Source organism: Schistocerca nitens, chromosome 2 (genome assembly GCF_023898315.1).
Source record: "Schistocerca nitens isolate TAMUIC-IGC-003100 chromosome 2, iqSchNite1.1, whole genome shotgun sequence".
Lineage (NCBI taxonomy): Eukaryota > Metazoa > Arthropoda > Insecta > Orthoptera > Acrididae > Schistocerca > Schistocerca nitens.
The window spans coordinates 470,981,854-471,002,693 of record NC_064615.1 but is presented as its reverse complement, the minus strand read 5'-3'; the positions used below and the strand labels follow the sequence as shown (position 1 = coordinate 471,002,693).

At 42.6% G+C, this 20,840-nt stretch overlaps 1 protein-coding gene across 1 annotated transcript in view; it reads left to right on the top strand.

The window, feature by feature from the left end:
• LOC126236387 (probable aconitate hydratase, mitochondrial) overlaps positions 1–20,840 on the top strand; it is a 131,961-nt gene that overhangs the window by 90,541 nt on the left and 20,580 nt on the right. Inside the window, exons 10-13 of the mRNA XM_049945673.1 lie at positions 4,570–4,828; positions 7,111–7,316; positions 14,746–14,843; positions 17,171–17,307. Coding sequence (XP_049801630.1) covers positions 4,570–4,828; positions 7,111–7,316; positions 14,746–14,843; positions 17,171–17,307 — 700 coding nt within the window. The remainder of the gene's footprint in view (positions 1–4,569; positions 4,829–7,110; positions 7,317–14,745; positions 14,844–17,170; positions 17,308–20,840) is intronic.

The following is a 20,840-nucleotide window of genomic DNA, read 5'->3' as shown; positions in this document are numbered from 1 at the left end:
AAACAGAGTACGAATTGCACCGATTATTATTATTTGTGAACTGAAAAATGCATGGCCACAACGTTAAAGTGTTTCTTTTGAATAAATAAGTTTCAATCTGAACGTGTATAGTTCAATTCACTGCTCTTCAAAAGCTAGCCAATATCAGACTCAATAATAGGGGCGCAAATGCAACCGTTTACTACCAACCCCCTTTACAGATGAGCCACGTGAAAAAATAGGTAGTAAACGAGCCCGAGTTCAGTTGCAATTGGGGGCTCGTCCGGGATAGGACTTTCTTCCATATTCCATAGTATTTCGGAATCGAATGTACTTTTAGGTTGGAAATTTTAATGTGTTGCAGAGTGGCTGGCTCATACTTTTTTTATCCTCATGATCAGCCAGCCCGGGACATCTGCTGTACTGTTTTAAGCTCTTTTGCTTGTTTCTTGCGTGTCTGTGCTTTTCTTGTCTTCTGTTGCCCCCCAGTGTGTTCAGCTTCGTGTTTTTTCCATCTAGAATTCCTGTGGTGTGTACTGTTTGTTTTCTGTTTTATGCCATGGACTTGGTTCAGTGGAACAAGGGACCGATGACCACACAGTTTGATCCCTTTAAAAATAAAACCAACCAGAAAACTGCATTCACATAGCTTTCGAGCCCCGATTCTTTTAGCATTACACACACACACACACACACACACACACGGACATGGAAAGACTAATTATTGATACTTGATTACTGAGAGCAGTGGCCTGAGCAGATAGAGATGAGTTGGGTGTAATGAAGGATGTAGGGAGTGTGTAGCAGGAAAGGTCTTCGAACAGGTGACTCGGTAGTGACACAACAAGATGAAAAGAGTGCACAGGGTATGGCAAAAATAAATGCAGGGTGGTGGGACCTGAGCAGGGGGTGGGGGTGGGTGGGGAGAGGAGAGAAAGGTGAAGATAAAGAGAGAGGGAGAGAGAAAATGAGGTATTGAAAGGGAGGAGTTGGAGGGGGGGGGGGAGAGAGAGAGAGAGAGAGAGAGAGAGAGAGAGAGAGAGAGAGAGAGAGAGAGAGAGAGAGCACTTGGTACCATCTTTTATTGAGTGGAAAAATCCTGTGGACTGCAGTAGGAGGAGGTAGGTGTGCGTATGGGACAGGTCTTGCACATGGCTCCATGACAAGAGGACCATCCATAGGTTCCAGGATTTTGAGTAGGATTGGAATAGGAATGGAAAAGCGTATTCTGTAGATTGCATGGGTGACAGAGCACTACTTTGGGCGTTTTGGGCAGGAGTTTCGGTGGAATATCCCACATCTCAGGCCATGACAAGAGGTAGAGTCTTGGTGAAGGACGTGGTGGAGCTTCTCAAGGCCAGGGTGATACTGAGTGAGCTGAGGAGTGCTGGTCAGTTGCTGGTTAAAAGTTTTACTGTTGTCTGAGAAGCAGATAACACAGAAGACTTGTTTATGGGGAAGATGGATAGGATGTTGTCCATTAGTAAAGGCTCTGGTAAGGTTATCAGCACACTTTGGCAGCTCCTGCTTTTCACTGCATATGCAGTGTCTACAGATTGCGAGGCTGTAAAGAAGAGACTTTTTGACATGGAATAGAAGTATTGTTGGTGGTTGATGCACTTGATATGGATAGTCGTATTTATGGAGCCATCTGAAAGGTGGAGGTAGATATCTGGGAAGGTGGCTTGACAAGTTGAGATGGATCAGGTTAAGCAGGTTTGGGAATAAGTGTTAAAGTTATGGAGGAAAGAGCAAATGTTGTCCATTCTGTGAGTCCGAATCGTGAAAATGTCATTTCTGACTCTGAACCAGGCAAGAGATTTAGATGTTGACTGCATAGGAAGGGTTCCTTCAGGTAGCCCATAAATAAGTTGACATAGGGTGGTGCCATGCAAGTACCGTTGGCAGTACCATGGATTTCTTTGTAGATTTGCCTTCAAAAATGAGATGATTGTGGGTCAGAATGCGGATGGCCAGGAGGATTAGGAAAAATTTGACAGGTTTAGTATCTGGAGGAAATGAGAACAATGTTGGGAAAGGCAGTGTGCATGGGGGAGGGTGGTGTAAAAGGATGTCGCTTCCACACTGACAAACAGGGAGTCTGGTGGGACTATGGAGAGGCAGTGAAGGAAGTGAACAGTGTTTTGAATGTAGGATGGGAGACTATGGACAATAGTTTGGGGGTGTTGGTCAGCAAAGGCAGACGTTCGTTCTGTGAGAGCATTGTAACCAGCTGCAATTGGGTGACCAGTAGGCAGACCTATGGGTTTGCTTTGTGGAGTTTGGACAGTAGGCAAAAGGTAGTAGTGTAGAGTGTTGTAGGTGTGAGAAGGGAGGTGGATTCAGGTGTCTGGTTTTGAAATGAACCTAAGGCATTGAGAAACTGCTTGAGGTCACGTTAGACTTTTGGGATGGGATCATGGTTGTAAGGTTTGTATGGAGAGGTGTTGGAAAGTTGGTGGAGACCCGCAGCCACACAGTAACTATGATTCATGGCCACTGTGGTCATGGGAAGATGATGTCAGGATTGTTTTTCAGGTTACAGTTGGCAATGTTTTCCACAAAAGTGGTGATGTACTTACCAGAAAGGGATCTAGGAAAGGAAGGTGAGGCCAGTTAAACTGAGAATTCCTTAAAGATAACCAGAGAATGACTTTGTGGAAGGATCAGGTTTGTAGGGAGGCTGTAAATGCTGTAGACAGAGCTGTATATGGAGTTTCAGTTGGCTGTTATGAATAGGGTTGTGTGCCAAAAAAATGTTTCCCTTGCAAAGAACAAGTAAAGGAAAGAAGGTGTTTCTACAATTCCAGTCTGGTTGAAATCAAGTTTGGGCTAAAGGTGACTCCGTTAGAAAACACTGGGACTTCTTGAGGGATCAGAGTTTTGGCGGAAAGGTTGACAACAGTTTTGTGGGATGGATGTTCAGGAGTACCAAGATCCACGGAGAGTGATGGAAGTTTTTGGGGATATGGAAGGTGGAGTAAGTCTGCAGGGCATGGTTGGGGAGCTATGAGGGTTGGCAGGGGTGTTGGATCAGAGGGGTAGGCTTTTCATGCTTGTAGGTAGTCCCATGTGGGCATAAGACTGGAGTAGCTGGGAATGGTGGTGGGAGTGCTGTTCCAGCTGTTTGGGTCAGAGAGTAAAATGATTTTGCAAAAAAGAGTAGCTACTGTAAAGTATGTTTTGAGCTTGGATTGTATGATTATAAAGGACCTGATTTGTGAGGGTGAGAGGCTGATGGCATTGAGAAGGTGGAGCCTCCTGCTGTAGGATACGAGATGGCCTGTGATGATGACCGTTTTTATGGTAAGTCCATTAGCTGGTATATGATGTGCCAGGCAGGACTTTAGAAAGAGGATGTGTCATTGGAGTTTTTTAAGGGTAGAGGAAAGTTTTCAGGATTGATACAGGCAGAATGAGCGAAGATTCATGGTTGGATGGTCTGGCATCAGGAGGAGTAACTGAAAATTTGTACAAAAATATGGAAAATGAGAAGTTGAAAATTTATGGGTGAAGTGTTATAATGTTAATAAATGGTAGGTAATATATAGAAAGGTACAAAGGAAGTTCGCAAATTTTTTTTTTTTTTCTTTTTTAAAAGTAGCAGGAAATAGTGGGCGCTCCTGTCCATAAGTAAGTTTGATTGCAAATTTATACCCACAACAGTAGGAAACACATGCGATTGTACAATGATATCATAAACAAACATGCATGATCTGCTAACAGTCAAGATGGGAATCATAGCACGGCTCTCTTTAGTTTGGCAGCCGATAAACATGGGCGTTCATATTGCGCAACAGAAGGTGGCTGGTGTGTGTCTGTGCAACAACCTGCCTTTTTTCCACTACCTCATCCTTCCCTACTCTCTCCCTATCAGTTCAGGCAACTGATTCCAGTAACAGATTGTCAATAATTAGTCTTGCCGTGGGAGCTTGCGTTTGGGTGTCTGTGTGGTTATGTTTGTGAATGTGTGTACTATTACTAGGAAAAGACCTAGTATTCCAAAGCTAGTATGAATGCTGTTTTATTTTGTGTGTTTCTGTGCTCCATGCTTTGATCCACTATAGGTGAGTAGTTGTATTTCCCTTATTTTACATAATATTAATGAACTGTTTCCTTTGTAGAGCAACATAACACTGACTGCCTAATCTTCCACACCCTACCAATAAACTTGTCTATTTAATGGGTTTCCTGAAAGATATATGTCTAATTCGCATTAGATGAAACCAGTGAGGTTTATTGCCAGCCCTCCCCTTCCTCCCCCCCCCCTCCCTTTTTCACTCAACAAGGACTGAAAACGTTTGCTTGCCCTCCACTAAAAATAAAAGTTAATATGCCATTATGCATAACAGTGAGAAATCTTGGGGACTGAATCATCTGTTTAACATGGGAACAAATTATTGTCATTTCATTGTATGCTTCACTAATGATACTTCAAAGTCCACAGTGGAATGTGAAGACTTGTAAGTGCAATATTTATTTGTTTATTGAGTGTTGCTGGACTGATTTTTGTTCCGATAGCACTATTGGCCTAGACAATTTTACTGTTGGTAACTGACATTTTTAATACCACGATTATTAATTTTTCAGGCAGAAACACTAAGGCAGTTTGGAGGCACAGTCTTGGCCAATGCCTGCGGACCTTGTATAGGACAGTGGGATCGCAAAGATGTCAAAAAGGGAGAGAAGAATACAATTGTGTCTTCGTACAATCGTAACTTCACTGGACGAAATGATGCAAATCCTGCAACACATGCCTTTGTGACATCGCCTGAGCTCGTTACTGCTCTGTCCATTGCAGGCACCCTTGACTTTGACCCTACGAAGGATACCTTGAAGGGATCAGATGGTATGTTTTTTAGCGTTATTAGATCTGTTAATGTTGTAAGCAACAGAAACTGTAGTTGCTCTTCCTGTATAAGGGATCATGAAGACAGCTCTTCTGAGTTATTAAGTACCACATTGATAGGCACAGATCGAATTTGTACAGATGTCTTAATAATTTGTGTGTCCTAATAGTAAAAGAAAAAAAAACGTGCACAGAGGAGTAAAGCTCAAGTACAGAATTTTTGTCACTATTTCAACATGCTGGAAAGTTGAGTCTCTGTGACCTCTCAGTTTTCCTCGCGATTATTAATTAATAATGTGCTTGTAGTTGCACAACTGGGTTGTTGTTTCAGTGACTACCCAGTTGTTAAAATATTGTGCATAAATTGGTAACAACTACTTGGCTGAATAATAGCAACATATCATTCTACTTCAAGAAATGTTCATCTAGAGATGTGTATCCTTGTGCATTTTCAACTTTTCGCAGTGTAATGAATAGTGCATTGAATTTCAGGCAAACAGCTATGCAAATAAAATTTCTTCCACTGATGTTTGGCTGCATATCATCCGGCCATCCTCAGAGTGAGACACAAGACTGACGACAAGGTGCCAAGTGCAGCCTTATATACTCCACAGTGGTGGTACGTGCCTGCGAGTCACAGATGCTGGTCAGCAGCAAAGAGATACACTTTCACATGCACGGCCTTTGGCAAAGGCGTACAGATATTCGATTCGCTTGTCAATGTATATTCAGCGGTGATGTCACTGTGACGACTTCTCAGCAGTTTAATTATCTCAAGTGACGGATTCCATGCTTTGTCCAAATTAAAACCATTATCTCTTGTTTATTAAATTATTATTAGCTAATCTTATCTCTATAGCTTCCTTGAAGACAGAATCCCAAAAGGAAGAGTTGGGTAGAGATTAGATTAGTTAATAATAATTTTAAAAAAAAGAGATGGTTTTAATTTGGACAAAAAATGGAATATGGCTCTTGGGATAATTAAGTTGCAGAGAAGCCGTTATTGTGTCATTGCTGCTGAACATACATCAATAAGCAATTCAAATGTCTGTATCTCTTTGCTGCTGACCAGTGTCTGTGACTCGCAGGCACCTACTGCCATGGTGGAGCATATAAGGCTGCACTTGGCACCTTGTCATGAGTCTTGTGACTCACTCTGAGGATGGCTGGACTACACACAGCTGAAATATCAGTGGAAGAAATTTTATTTGCGCAGTTGGGTGCCTGAGCTTTAATTTCCTTGTCCATATTTCTACTGAAAACTTACAAATTTTACTCAATTATCCAGTTACTATTTTAAAGGGAAAAAACTAATCATACACATGAAATGTAACTGTGTTTGGCAATATTATTTATTGTAGTAGATTTCTGAGCTACTACCTTCTTTTATACACATGTCGTTATTTATATTTGGATGCTTTCACAGATAGTAGTACACATAGTGCACATGCCATTATTTACATTCTGTAGCTCTTGCAGAAACTACTAATAGCATATATTCTGTGTGAATGCTGCCAACATCCTCCTCAGCAGAGCCACCAGGCTTACTTATTAATGTTGTCACCCTTCTCATCCACACTTAGCCTTCTGCATTTTACTTCCCCCGACAATTTCCTTGTGCACCTGCAAACCTTTGTCTCCTCTCCCCTGCCCTCCATCCTACCATGTGTTACCTCTCTCTTTATTTCCATCCCTTGCGTCTTGAATTTCTTCTCCTCTACCTTGTGTGTGTCTGTTACTACAATATTTAACTTCCTTTCTTTCCCCTCCTTCCTCCCACCACCCTGTCCATAGTAGTTAACGTGCCCCTTTGTTCTGCTCCCAGGACCAGTGCTTTTGGCTTATATCTCTGATATAAATTTGCCCCCAAGTAGAGCCAATCAGAGTTTTAATGTTTCCACAGCAACTTTTTAAGTCCATCTTTCTTGTACACCATATATCGTCTCCCTGTACATGACACTACTAATGACAACATCCATCTGTCTGTCACACTTAGCCAAAATACATTCAGTCATAATATTGTTAGCAAGTAGTTGAGAGTGTAAATCAGGTTCAGAATGCAGGTCAGAGGTGCAGGGAATCTCTCTCAAGTGAAGATTGATCCTGGCTCCCTTTGTGAGCACTTAATCAATTTTTAAATTAAAATCACTGCTCTGGTTTACTGTGTGAGCAATTGTACATGCATGTGTTTACGAGTAGGTGTGCTATATTTTTGTGTGTGAATTTTTTTTTTTAATTTGTGCTATTGCTAATTAACTTAAAAAGGAAATTATTTTTCCCAGGCAAGGAATTTAAGCTGGATGATCCCTTTGCTGATGAACTACCAACGAAAGGCTTTGACCCAGGTGAGGACACATACCAAGCTCCCCCACCAGATGGTGGCAAATTGAAGGTTAATGTTGATCCTAAGAGCCAGCGTCTGCAACTTCTAGAACCATTTGATGTTTGGGATGGAAAGGACCTCACTGACATGACAATACTCATTAAGGTATGGAAGAAGTGCTTGTGTAATCTGCATATGGCTTACATTGTATCATTGATAATTTCTGTGAAGGTTGTTGATTTAGACACCTGAAGACAACTAACACTTGATAATGGGTGACACTTGTCTCTGCCAATGTAATATGCACTCATACTTTTTCTGATGTTTAATCCAAAAATAAACAATATGGAATAAGAAAAATCAATGAGAAATGGCATAAGGGCAATTTTGAAAACTAATCATAAGGCCATAATGGTGTACTGAATCACATATCCACTTAATCTCTCACAGAATTCCACTCGTCATAAATGTGGATAGCAACATAGGGTAATTGTCCATATCAGTGATAATCTAATGCCTAACACCTAGACTAAAATGTTAACTGTGCCCATGTTATTATTTAATTTCTGTATTTACATGAGCTTTGGCCAGTTCCAAACATGCAATGAAAGTTCTGGAAATATTTGTGAGCTGCATGGGAAGAAAGTGATAGCATCACACATGACATTTCAGCACATATTAAATGTTTGACTTTCACTTGTCTTCTGAGACAGGTTAAAAAAAGTTGTGTGCACTTGGCCTGTAAAGATGAATGCTGTATCTTGGAATGGAAATGGGAGGCCCCATTCGGGGGAGTTTGGCCACTGTATTGCTAGTCGTCTTTAGTTGACGCCACATCAGCGACTTGCGAGTCAGTGATGACGAAAATGATGATGGACACAAAACACCCAGTCCCCTGCCGGGAATCAAACCCGGGCCCACTGCGTGGTAGGCGGTAATGCTACGGAGGCAGACTTTATCTTCAAAATAACTAGCAATAATTTATTGTGTCCTTTGGCATGTTATGCTAGTAATTCACATAACAGAAGAATGAAAAAATTAAATGATGTACAAAACATACAGAAATACTGGTTGACTTCTTGAGAGAGAGAGAGAGATAGAGAGAGAGAGAGAGAGAGAGACTCTTAATATGACTGAGTTCAGGTATTGTTTTCCTATGTCAAATTATCTACTCTTGTGAATAAAACTTCACACTGAATATATGTGCTTGTAACATGTGTTGAATTAATGAAACAAAAACAAAATACTGAATGTTGGCTTCATAGTGTTATATAGTAACACAAGAGACACCTAAGGAAAGCAAGGAAGATTATGGTTTATCATCCCATCGACAATGAGGTCATTGGAGACAGAGCACAAGCTTGAATTGTTTTTGTTGGGGCATTTGCCTTGAGTGATGTTGGGGAAATCACAGAAAACTTAAATCTGGATGATCGGATGTGGATTAGAACCAGCATCTTCCCAAATGCGAATCCACTGTGCTAATCACTGTGCCATCTCACTCGGTCACACTGAAGGAAATAGTGAAATATTTTACTTGTATTTTCTGTGATAATAGTAGAGTATGGAGGGGAGAAAACAATGACAGATGCTTTTGTCTTAGCACCAAGAAAATAATTTGAGACAGCTGTACAGGTAAACACAATGCAGCACTCAAGTAAAACATAATGTGTGTGAACTACAGTGTTCTATAGTATGGAATTAAGTTTAGACTGATCATATTTCTTTAAGTAGAATTTCTTCTCATGGTATGTCATTCATTGCAAAAAATTTCTGACATAAGCATTTCATTTCAGTGGCATCAATGACCACAGCTCTTTCTTGGAAATTGTGAACGTTACTAATAAAAATTGTTAATGTTATAGAGTTGCTGTCATTTGTTCTTGCTTATCGCACACTGTCCTCTTTAACATTGTGTGTGTGTGTGTGTGTGTGTGTGTGTGTGTGTGTGTGTGTGTGTGTGTGGTTTTCCTGTGCTAGCTAAGTCTGGAGGAGGATCTTGACTGGAACCTTAAAAATTGTTAAGTTTGTTTTCACCACTGAATGCCTCAAATATATGAGGAGTCATTACTTTTACTCTTTCCATTATTTAAGCTGTTAGTGGGCAGAAAAATCTGGCTCGACACCCTGCTCCTCCATCTTCCTCCCTTCCTTTCCATGCATAATTAATAAATCTTGAAGCCAACAACAGCCTTATGCCTTCATATGATGATAGAAGGGGGCCACACTGTAAATTTTGGTGATGACAGATTTCTGTTTCATTGTTCCGTTTTCCAGACAGTTAGCCAACAATAGCAAGCAACCTAATCTTTCACAATTTCAACATTATGTTACTATAATCATCTCTATCTGCAATCTTTCTTCGATTCAATGAATTCGGATGTCACCAACTTTAATGTTAAGGTTTGGGTACTAGACAACAACTGCTCTAAAATATAATTTTGCTCTACTCTTTCGACTAGTTCATTAACCATTTCCATGCAGTTATTCCCTGACAGGAAGTTTGTCATTCTGAAAGTTGAAGTCTCTTATTTATACATAAATACATATGCTAAATCAGTATTGGGACTGAGGCGCCATACTGAGCAGAAGGGAACTGGAAGAGACCATCATTGAACTCATTTGAAAAATAATGACTGTATCTTGAACTCTTCGAACTTACAAAGGAAGGGTGGGACAAATTTGGACATGGCCCTAGCAGATATGACAGGTTTGCACCATTTAAATGGCTGGAAGGCTGGACTATTGGCTGGTGTAACACTGACTTGACTGCTTGTAATATCATACACTGTGCCTTACCAGGAAAGGAAATGAAAGAGCATTGAAACTATTGTTTCACTGACAAGATAATAAATAAACCTAATGTGGAAGAGATGAGGACAGTTCTTTCTTTGGGAATGCCAGTGCTGGACAATAATGTCAGTTTGAGGATTCAGGAACTGGAAAAGGCCACAGATAAAGGACCATAACAAGAAATACTCAGCACGAGCTACAACCAGTGTGGTATTCGGTTTAAGGTACTGCAGAAATTATAATTTGAATCAAGGTGGGAGTGAGCTGGAACAGAGGAATGTGATCACAGAAGAAAGAATTGAAAGGCTACATGGATAGATATGTTAATGCAGAGTTTTGGAGCAGATATGGGAGGGTGGAGACAGTTTACAAGAATTAACTGGGAAACGGGCCACTGGAATACCATGCAAAATATTTACAGAGAAGATTTTATCACAACATTTCTGGCTACATTTAAACAAAATTGAACTTTAACACAGCTAGGAACAATTAGTTGCCATATTTATGAGAACATTCCATTCTCATGATGAAAGATCAGTATAAATTATGTATTGTGAAGTGTTGAAGAAATACAGACATAAGATTGTGTATCTACCGTATTTACTCGAATCTAAGCCGCACTTTTTTCTGGTTTTTGTAATCCAAAAAACCGCCTGCGGCTTAGAATCGAGTGCAAAGTAAGCAGAAGTTCTGAAAAATGTTGGTAGGTGCCGCCACAACTAACTTCTGCCATCAAATATATGAGCACTACACAGGCACAAAGATAAATACTGACACCGAAACCTCTGCGTCAGCAAAAGGTAGAAGAATGTAAACATAATGCCGTGTATTCTTTCGTGTTTGCTGCTATCTCATTTAAATCCGGTCTGCCTAATAAACTAAGATACTAGAGTGAGTCAACAGCAAACACGGAAGAATATACATATCATGTCATGTTTATATTCATATTATTCTTATGCTGGGTGAATAGTGATAGTCAGAAATGAAGCATGGCAACTGACTAGATTTTTAAATCTAAGATGACTCTAATTTCTGAGAAGAATGTAATGTACTAAAGAGGCGTCTGCAAAGATTTTCAAACGGAGAAAAATTTTCGCTAAACTCTCGTTCAGAACATCTTCTATCATACGCAGAATATTATTTGGTTCTTGTTGATCATTATCAAAGAAAGCAGCGGTGTAAGTAACAACAAATAGCAGTCTCTTGCCTTTGTTTCGCTTATGAGACAATTCCTCTCCTTTTTTTTGTATTGTAATCGGCGGTAGCGAGCGGCTACAGGTCGTAAACACTCATTATCAGAATGCGACAAACAAAGCAGGATACAGTACAATAATGCAGTTTCAGCTTAGAGTGACGTAAACACCTATAACAAAGAGAATGGCACTTATCAGATCAAAGCACAATAAGCAGTCGATTCAAACCAGACGAAGCACGTGAAAAAGGAAGGGTACCCGTATAAATACAGACGGAGCGCCTGACACATAGCAATGGCTACTTGGTAAATCTTAACTGTTAAGCTTACGACTCGAACTACTGTAGGTTTATCTTCATCCATTTGACCTTAATTGTGTCTCATGTTACAATGGACCAACTTTGTTTCAGTTTGGAGGTGCAGTCTAAGACTTTTCTCTCGTCTTGAATTTCGAGTCTCAAATTCCAGGTGTGGCTTAGATTCAGGAAAATTTTTTTCCTTGATTTCGAGTCTCATTTTACAGGTGCGGCTTTGATTCGAGTAAATACGGTATTCACAAAAGAGGAGATTCAACAATTTTACAGACAAAACAGGAGAAAGAAACTGAAGTCAGCGACCATTGGCTGAACAGTCTGACAGTATGTTCACTGAACCAGTTTGGGTTATTTCAGAAATGTGATTCAGTGATAGTAGAATTAATTGTATTGTTTTCTGCAGTAGAAACATTGCTGATATCTGTATCTTATCTAGCAGATAACACGTTGTGTTGGTGGGAGGTAGAGTAGGGCAAAATTTAACTCTGAACGGTTTCAACACACAAGGAAGTGTGAGTGGGGTGGAGCAAGGGTGCTTAGTGAGGAAACTAATGAAAAAAAGTGCAATGATAGTGCTCAGAGTAGAAATATTTGGATTGTGGCGTTAAAGAGTGAATGGTAGTTTTCAAGCAGTAGTATTTTGTAACAGTGATATGTAGCAAATACTAACAATAAAGTAATGGGTGATTCAGAAGGAAAGAACTGATTTTATTACAGGTGAACTATGGAAAAAAGAAACTCTCTGCACATGTCACTGAATAGAGGAAGGTTAATGTTTCATGTTCTCTCTCTCTCTCTCTCTCTCTCTCTCTCTCTCTCTCTCTCTCTCTCTCACACACACACACACACACACACACACAAGCACTTAGTGAAACACCAGAATGATAGTACATTTCATTCCATACATGATTCAGCAGGTCTCTGTTTATCGAATGGACAGCTTCATCAATTCAGTTTCTTAGTTCTTGAAGAGCAGCTGCCATAGGTGGGACGAAGATTCTTTTATGTACCACCACAGAAAAAAATAATTGCTAGGTATGAGGTCTGGTGACCTGGGAAGCCAAAAGCAATAAAAAAAGATCTTATTGTCCACTTCTGGAAATTCCTGTGTTATTGCATGGTGTTGTTAAAATATCACTGCACCTCAAGGTGAAAATGAAATGGAGTGCCATCATGCATAAAAATGCAATTATTGGAAAGTGAGGAAACAACAAGTTTTACAGCATGTCCGGGTATTACATTCCTGTGTCAGTTACTCTGCAAAAAGGGAAAGTCCATAAACTTTGTGAACAAAAACAACATGAAACACATTCAGTTTTGGTGAGTCTCTTTCATGTTCAACGATGATGCCAGGATTTGTGACCCACAAATTCTTATATTATGGCAGTTTGCTTTACCCAGTAAATGAAACATTGATTAATTTGAGGAAGTCGTGAACGCATCTCGGATATGCTCGATATTTTCATCAGGCGTGCATCACCAACCAGTGCTCTTCCCTTTTCATATGCAACCAACTTCCAAGAATTTTGTATACCAGTCATAAATCTGCTTATGCAGAGATGGCTTCTTGCTGAATTGATGGTGGAATGCACGTTGCACTTGAACAGTGACTTCATTTTGCACAAATTCCAACATGCACAATAATTTCTCTTGTGGTGTAGTCACAGTGTTGCTACAAACAACAGTGCAGCTGTGTCAAAACTTTGAACCTTCTTCCATAGATTGCTACTCACAATAAAGATGAAACATTGAGTTGCAGACAGACATGATGATGAGACTTCCTAGCATCCCCAAACCCCTAACCTCTTTCTGGTTCAGGTTCATTGATGATATCTTAATGATCTGAACCTGGGCCCCCTAGCTTCATACCTTTACAACCTCAACACCTTTTCTCCCATCTCTTTCACTTGGTCATCCTCAACCCAACATTCTTGGCAACTGACCACCTCCTTTCTGCTGGCTCCATCCACACCTCTGTCCATGTTAAACCTACCAACCAACAACTTGCATTTAGATAGCTGTCATCCCTTCTACACCAAAAAATCCCTCCCATACACCCTGACCACCCGGGAACAGCATATCTGCAGTAACAGGGAGCTCCCTTGCGTAGTATGCTGAATGTTACAGAAAGGCCTTCACAGATATACTATTTCCCAGACCTAATCCTCAAACATATTTCCTGTGTCAGATCCCCAACAACCCCCAAACCTCCCGCCATCCCCAAGAACCAGCTACAGAATAGTGTCTCCTTTGTCACATTGTGTGACCCAAGACTATAACTGCTGAACCACATCTCTCATCAGTGGTTCGTACCCAAGATCCTTTCTAGCCCTCCTAAAGTGGCATGCTGTCACCCACCTAACCTCCACAACATCCTATTCTGTCCCTGTACTACTCTCAATCCCAACACCTTGCCACAAATATCATATCCCTGTGGAAGACCCAGATGCAAGACCTGCCTAGTCCATCCACCCATCACTTCCTGTTCCCACCAGTGTGAGCAGTCATGTTACATACCAACTCTGCTGCAATCATTGCTCAGATTTTTATGTTGGTATGACTAAGCTGTCCACCAGCATGAATGGGCACTGGCAAACTGTGACCAAGAGCAAAATGGATCACCATGTGACACAATATGCAGCTTTTAGATTTCATGCCCAATTTCAGTGCCTGCTTCACAACTGGAGCCATCTGGATTGTCCCCCCTCTACCAACTTTCCTGACCTGTGCAGAAGGGAGCTATCCATACAACACATTCTCCACTCCCAAAAGTCATCCCAGGCTCAACGTATAGTAACCTACTCTCCCCGTACCCTCCACCAATTTCTGCCCCCTTTGTCCTGTCACTTCCTCATGATTTCCTTCGCTTCACCCTCAATGTGCACTGCTTTCTGTTGGCACACCCACTGTTCTTTTCTCCTTCTCTGTTCCTCTCCTTTTCACCCCCACCCCTGCCCATCTGAAGTTAGGTAGGTCATACCCCCACAGTGTTTATCTCCAGACATTAAGTGATATGTTTACCAAGTTTGGTTGAAATTAGTCCAGTGGTTTAGGAGGGTGGAACATAAATAAATAAGTAAGCTTCTTGTATTTGAAGTTTGACAGTTTATAAAGTATTAACTTAAAGTATTATTTTGTGCAGTTTTCTCTTCATAATTTCACCATTATGAATACATCACTAGTGTACTTGCTTGACTGTATTATTTTTGTTTTCTCTACTAGCTTCTGCTTTTGTAATCAAACAAGGACCTTAATATCAATATAGGCTAAAGACACACAATTTTCATTGTTACAGGTAAAGGGCAAGTGCACAACTGATCACATCTCTGCAGCAGGCCCATGGCTGAAGTATCGTGGCCATCTCGATAACATTTCGAATAACATGTTCATAGGGTAAGATATTTATAAATCATTAAGTTCGCTTTCTTTCTAAAACTGGAGGAAAAATAAGAATATAAAGCAGATATTATATTAAAACAAGCTTTCAGAAAAGATAGCAGCTCAATAATACTGTGAAAGGTTGGTTGGAAAATTGTGGTAATGCCCTAAAAATATTATTTTATTCATTAACAAGATTGGTGGTAACTTCACAACATTACAGATTTTGGTTGTCACCAGCAACCATTTTCAGATTACTTTAACACACATGCAAATATATATTCAGATAATGGTATGTAATTTTATGGCTGCATGAACAGTATTTCAGGATGAATCACATACCAGTATGTTCTAATCCCTACATTTTCTCACACTTTAAATGTCCTCAATTGGGTGGCGGGGGGAGAGCAGTAACTACTGGGTGTGGGTGCGTGCAGTAATTCATGCTTCAAGCTGTAGTTCAGAGTATGCATGACTTTAGTGCTGGTTGTAGTAAATTATAGTAGCTATGTTGTAACACCCTCTGCAATACTGTGAAAGGAGAGAAAGGGACCATAACAGACGAAAGCAGCAAATTTTTGTTCACTTCTCCTCAATGATGCATAAAATGTCAAGATCAATATTAATCTTGGTTATTGGTTACACAGGAAGCTTATGAACTTAACCAAACATGTAAGTATCAATTAACAAGTTGTGAGAGCACACAATAAAATAGGTGATGTCAATTTCTGAGCAAGCTGAGTTGAATGATGATGACTGTAATGCATATTCATTTGGTAGTGTTGTAACAGGAGAAGAGTTTTGTATAAATGTTCTCCTGTAAGCAGTGTTTATATATATTATTCTCAAGCAAGCCTCATAAAAGTTTAATTTAAAAAATTCTTTAAAGTACTTCTCTTAGTCTTTCTATACGTTCTCAATAAGTTGAACGACTACATAAAAATATTACAAGAATTAGTTTATATTTTTGAACCTTAGGTATAAGAGCCATCCAGAAAGTAAAGAACATTTGTGTCACAGTCCATGCATCTGTGTTGCAGCAGCCACTCATTGTTTTTGGTTTATTGTGATGCGGACAGTCACTGCATGTGGTTGTAAGTAGGACCTGGTTACACGGTAAGTGCAGAGATAGCTGTGATCATGGCTATGCTGACTATGAATCTCACCAACTGAGAGTTGCGAGGTGTTATTCAGTTTCTGCAGGTGAAAAATATTAGACTCTGTGACATTCATTGCAGATTTATCATTTACTTCAAAAGTTTAATGAATGTAGCCAGTGTCCAAAAGCGATGCATAATGTCTAAGAACAGAAGAACAAATGTTCATGATAAAGATAGATCAGGGTGGCCCTTCATCATCACAGATGTGCTGAAACACAAAGATGGTTTGCATCATTTAAGATAATAGAAGATTAACAAGTAGCAACATGCATGAAGAATGTCAGGAACTGTCTTGTTCAATTGTGCATGAAATTGTCACTCAGCGCTTGGGATGCCACAAAATTTGTGCATGGTGGGTTCCACAGTTGCTCACAGCTGACCAGAAAGCTGCAGGAATGGGAGCTGCATTAGCTTTCTTGGCATATTAAGAAAGGGATGGCAACATGTTCATTGAACAGATTGTTAAGTGAAAAGAACTCTGGGTTACTCATAACACCCTCATAATGGAGTGACAATCTATGGAGTGGCATCATTGTCAGTCACCAAAGGAGCCACACGAGTTCAGACCAACTGAATCAACTCAACAACTGAAGGCTTCTGTATTCTGAGACAGTGAAGGGGCACTACTCATCAATTTCATGCCCCACAACACAACAGTCAATAGTGATGCACACTGTGACACCCCTGAATGTTTTCATTGGGCTTTCCGGAACTGCTGAAGGGGCAAGCTCTCGCATGGAATTTTTTTGTTGCATGACACTGCATGTCTGTGTACTGCCCAGCAGACACAACCCTTGCTGTATGAGAAATTCCAGTGGGACATCTTCAAGCTTATTCCATACAGTCCAGACCTGGCATGTTCGGACTTTCTCCTGTTTGCCAAAACTGAAGGAAACCTTGCTGGTAAATGCTTCACAAATGATGAAGACCTCAAGGATGCTGTAGTGGCCTTCTTGAATACCGTAGCTAGGCAGCCACATGGTATAATGAAGGTATACACAAAGTGGTGTCAAGGTACAAGAAGTGCCTTAATATCAGAGGCAACAATGTGAAACAAGAAAATCTTGGTATGGCAGAATGTTCTTCACTTTGTGGTTGGTCCTTGCAAATTACTTTTGTAGTGTTGTTGTAATGAAGCACATAAGTTAGTGATTGGTTGATTTATTATTTCTTGAACTTTAGAGCTGTGAATGCTGATAATGGTGAAATGAACAAAGTGAAAAATCAACTTACTGGTGAATGGGGACCAGTCCCAGATGTTGCGAGAGCCTACAAAGCGAAGGGTGTGAGATGGGTAGCTGTTGGAGATGAGAATTATGGTGAGTAGTATCCTTAACTGGTATCTCGTACCTTGTTAAGACTCTTTCACAGCAATCATCCCCCCTGCGGGTCTGGGGATTAGAATAGGCCCGAGGTATTCCTGCCTGTCGTAAGAGGCGACTAAAAGGAGTCCCTCCCCCTCAAGGGGGTAGTTAGCGCCTGCGTCCGGAGACGGACGGTTCCACGACCTCTATTTGCGGTCATTTTGCTTTTTCACTTCTCGTTTCTTCCTTCCTTTGGTTGGTTCCTTTCTTTGCTCTTCTCCACCTCACTGTCTTCCTTATTCTTTCCCCTGCAAAATCTCATTGCCTTCTTCTCCTTGCCTTCTCATTGCCTTCTTCTCCTTGCCTTCTCATTGCCTTCTTCTCCTTGCCTTCTCATTGCCTTCTCTGGTCTCCGCCTCGGCGTTTGAGACAGTCTGTCCTCTCTCTCTCTCTCTCTCTCTCTCTCTCTCTCTCTCTCTCTCTCTCTCTCTCCTCTCTCCTTTTTCCTCTTCTTCCTTCCTCCCTGTGCGCGCCTGAAGGCCGACCCACGCGTTCGCACGCGTAGCCGGTGACGGGGTAACGCGTAATTCCCCGCCCTGGGTAGACATGTAAGGCACGCGCGTACCCCCTGGTAAAGGCCAGGCCCGGGGAGGGGTGATTGCCTGAGCTGATACCTTCTGACCATGCCGATTGGTCCCTCCGTCTGTTTCTCGGGAGGTGTGACCTGAGGTGTAAACATTCACCTAAGGCGGGAGTGCCCTCTGAGAGGGTCCCCACAAGGAAGGAGCGCGCCATCGGAGACGCTGGCAATCATGGGGGATTCCTCCGCAATGGATTTCACTCCATCTCTCTCGACTTCTGCCCATAAACAGAAACTTGACCAGCTACCAGTGACAAAAGTACTACCGCCTGCCCCACAGTTCCTCGTCGTTTCTCAATCTGAGGAGGGAAAGGATTTTTCCTCTGTCAACCCTTTCGTTATCCAGAAGGGCGTCGATGCCATAGCCGGATCTGTCAAATCTTGTACCAGGTTGCGTAACGGTACCTTATTACTCGAAACTGAGAGCGCCTTTCAGGCACAAAAACTGCTTCGGGCCACACTCCTGTACACATTCCCTGTCAGGGTGGAGGCTCACCGAACTTTGAATTCATCTCGTGGTGTGGTCTATACTAGATCCCTCGACGGCTTGACTGACTAGGAGATTCAATCTTTCCTCGCTGAGCATGGCGTGACGGCTGTCCATAGGGTCATGAAAAAGGTCAACAATGACCTTGTACCGACCCGGACACTTTTCTTGACCTTCGATAGTGTTAAGCTGCCATCGCCCATCAAGGCGGGCTATGAGGTCATTTCAGTTCGCCCCTATGTCCCGACACCTACGCGCTGCTACCAGTGTCAGCGTTTCAATCACACTCGACAGTCTTGTTCCAATGCGGCTAAATGTGTCACTTGTGGCAGGGATGCCCATGAGGGTGACTGTCCACCTCCGTCTCCTCATTGTGTGAACTGTCAGGGTGACCATGCCGCATCCTCCCGCGACTGTCCTGTCTATAAGGAAGAACGCTGTATCCAAGAAATTCGGGTCAAAGAGAAAGTGTCCACCTCGGCTGCTCGCAAGCTATTGGCTAGTAGGAAGCCCACGCTGCTCCCAGCGGGAAAATACAGTACTGTCCTCGCCTCTCCTCGGACTACCAGGGAGGTGGCAACCCAGACATGCGATCTGACCTTCAGCACCACGGTCGTCCGTTTGGCCAGTGCTAAGATCGCGCGGTCGACGTCTCCTCTTCCTCCCATCACCCCACAGACACCAGCCCCTTCATCAGCTTCTGCTAAGACGAAGACCCAGAAGTCAGATGCACGGGCCTTCAAGAAGGAACCGTCCCGTGCAGACTTCCTCCGTACCTCGACCTCCCAGCCTTCGACCGGTACTTCCACCAAACGACCTTCCAAGAAGGCACATAGGAAGCACAGTTCTCCTTCTCCGCCACGGCGCATTTCTTCTCCTGCGCCACCCAGCGGTTGCCGCCCCAGGCCGTCCTCCGTTTCGCCTGGCCGCACCGCTGGTAGCCGAACATCTGGCCGTTCACCGGCGGAGGAAGCTCCCCCTCCCGGCCATCCTCCCAAGATGGCCGATGAACCTATAGACCCAATGGACGATGACTGTCCGCCTACTGATAGCGGCGGCAGTGCTCGCTCGAAGCCAGGCCCTCAGCGGACTTCGAGGTGACCCCTTCTTTCATCTTCTTTTTTTTTTTTTCTTACAATGGCACTTATTCACTGGAATATTCGCAGCATTCGCTCCAACCGAGAGGACTTGAAGTTGCTGCTCCGCTTGCACCGTCCGCTCGTCGTAGCCCTCCAGGAAACGAAGCTACGCCCATGTGATCAAATTGCCTTGGCACACTACACCTCTGTGCGTTTTGACCTATCCCCTGTGGTAGGTATCCCGGCTCATGGAGGGGTTATGTTGCTGGTCCGGGATGATATTTACTACGATCCCATCACGTTGCACACCGGCCTGCAGGCAGTTGCCATCCGCATTACTCTCCCCACTTTTACATTTTCCATTTGTACCGTTTACACTCCATCGTCGTCTGCCGTTACCAGGGCAGACATGATGCAACTTATTGCTCAGCTACCTGCACCATTTTTGTTAACTGGAGACTTCAAAGCCCACCATCCCCTTTGGGGCTCTCCAGCATCCTGCCCGAGGGGCTCCCTGTTAGCAGACCTTTTCAACCAGCTCAATCTTGTCTGCCTCAATACTGGCGCCCCTACTTTTCTTTCGGACACATCTCACACCTATTCCCATTTAGATCTCTCTATATGTACTCCCCAACTTGCACGCCGGTTCAAGTGGTATGCACTTTCTGATACATATTCGAGCGACCACTTCCCGTGTGTTATCCATCTCCTGCAGCATACCCCCTCTCCGTGCTCATCTCGTTGGAACATCTCCAAAGCAGACTGGGGGTCTTCTCTTCCAGGGCGACCTTTCAGGATCAAACATTCACAAGCTGCGATAGTCAGGTCGCACACCTCACGGGAGTCATTCTCACTGCTGCTGAATATTCCATCCCTCACCCTACTTCTTCTCCACGTCGCGTACCGGTCCCCTGGTGGACCGCAGCATGTAGAGACGCTTTACGTGCTCGTCGACGTGCTTTACGCACCTTTCACCGCCACCCTACAGTGGCGAATTGTATCAATTATAAACGACTACGTGCACAGTGTCGTCGTATTATTAAAGAAAGCAAGAAAGCCAGCTGGGCTGCTTTCACAAGCACCTTCAACAGTTTTACTCCTTCTTCTGTTGTCTGGGGTAGCCTGCGCCGGCTATCTGGCACTACGGTCCACTCACCAGTTTCTGGCTTGACGGTCGCGAATGACGTCCTTGTGGCCCCTGAGGCTGTCTCCAATGCCTTCGGCCACTTTTTCGCAGAGGTTTCGAGCTCCGCTCATTACCACCCTGCCTTCCTCCCCCGCAAACAGGCAGAGGAGGCTAGGCCACCTAACTTCCGCTCCTCGAATCGTGAAAGTTATAATG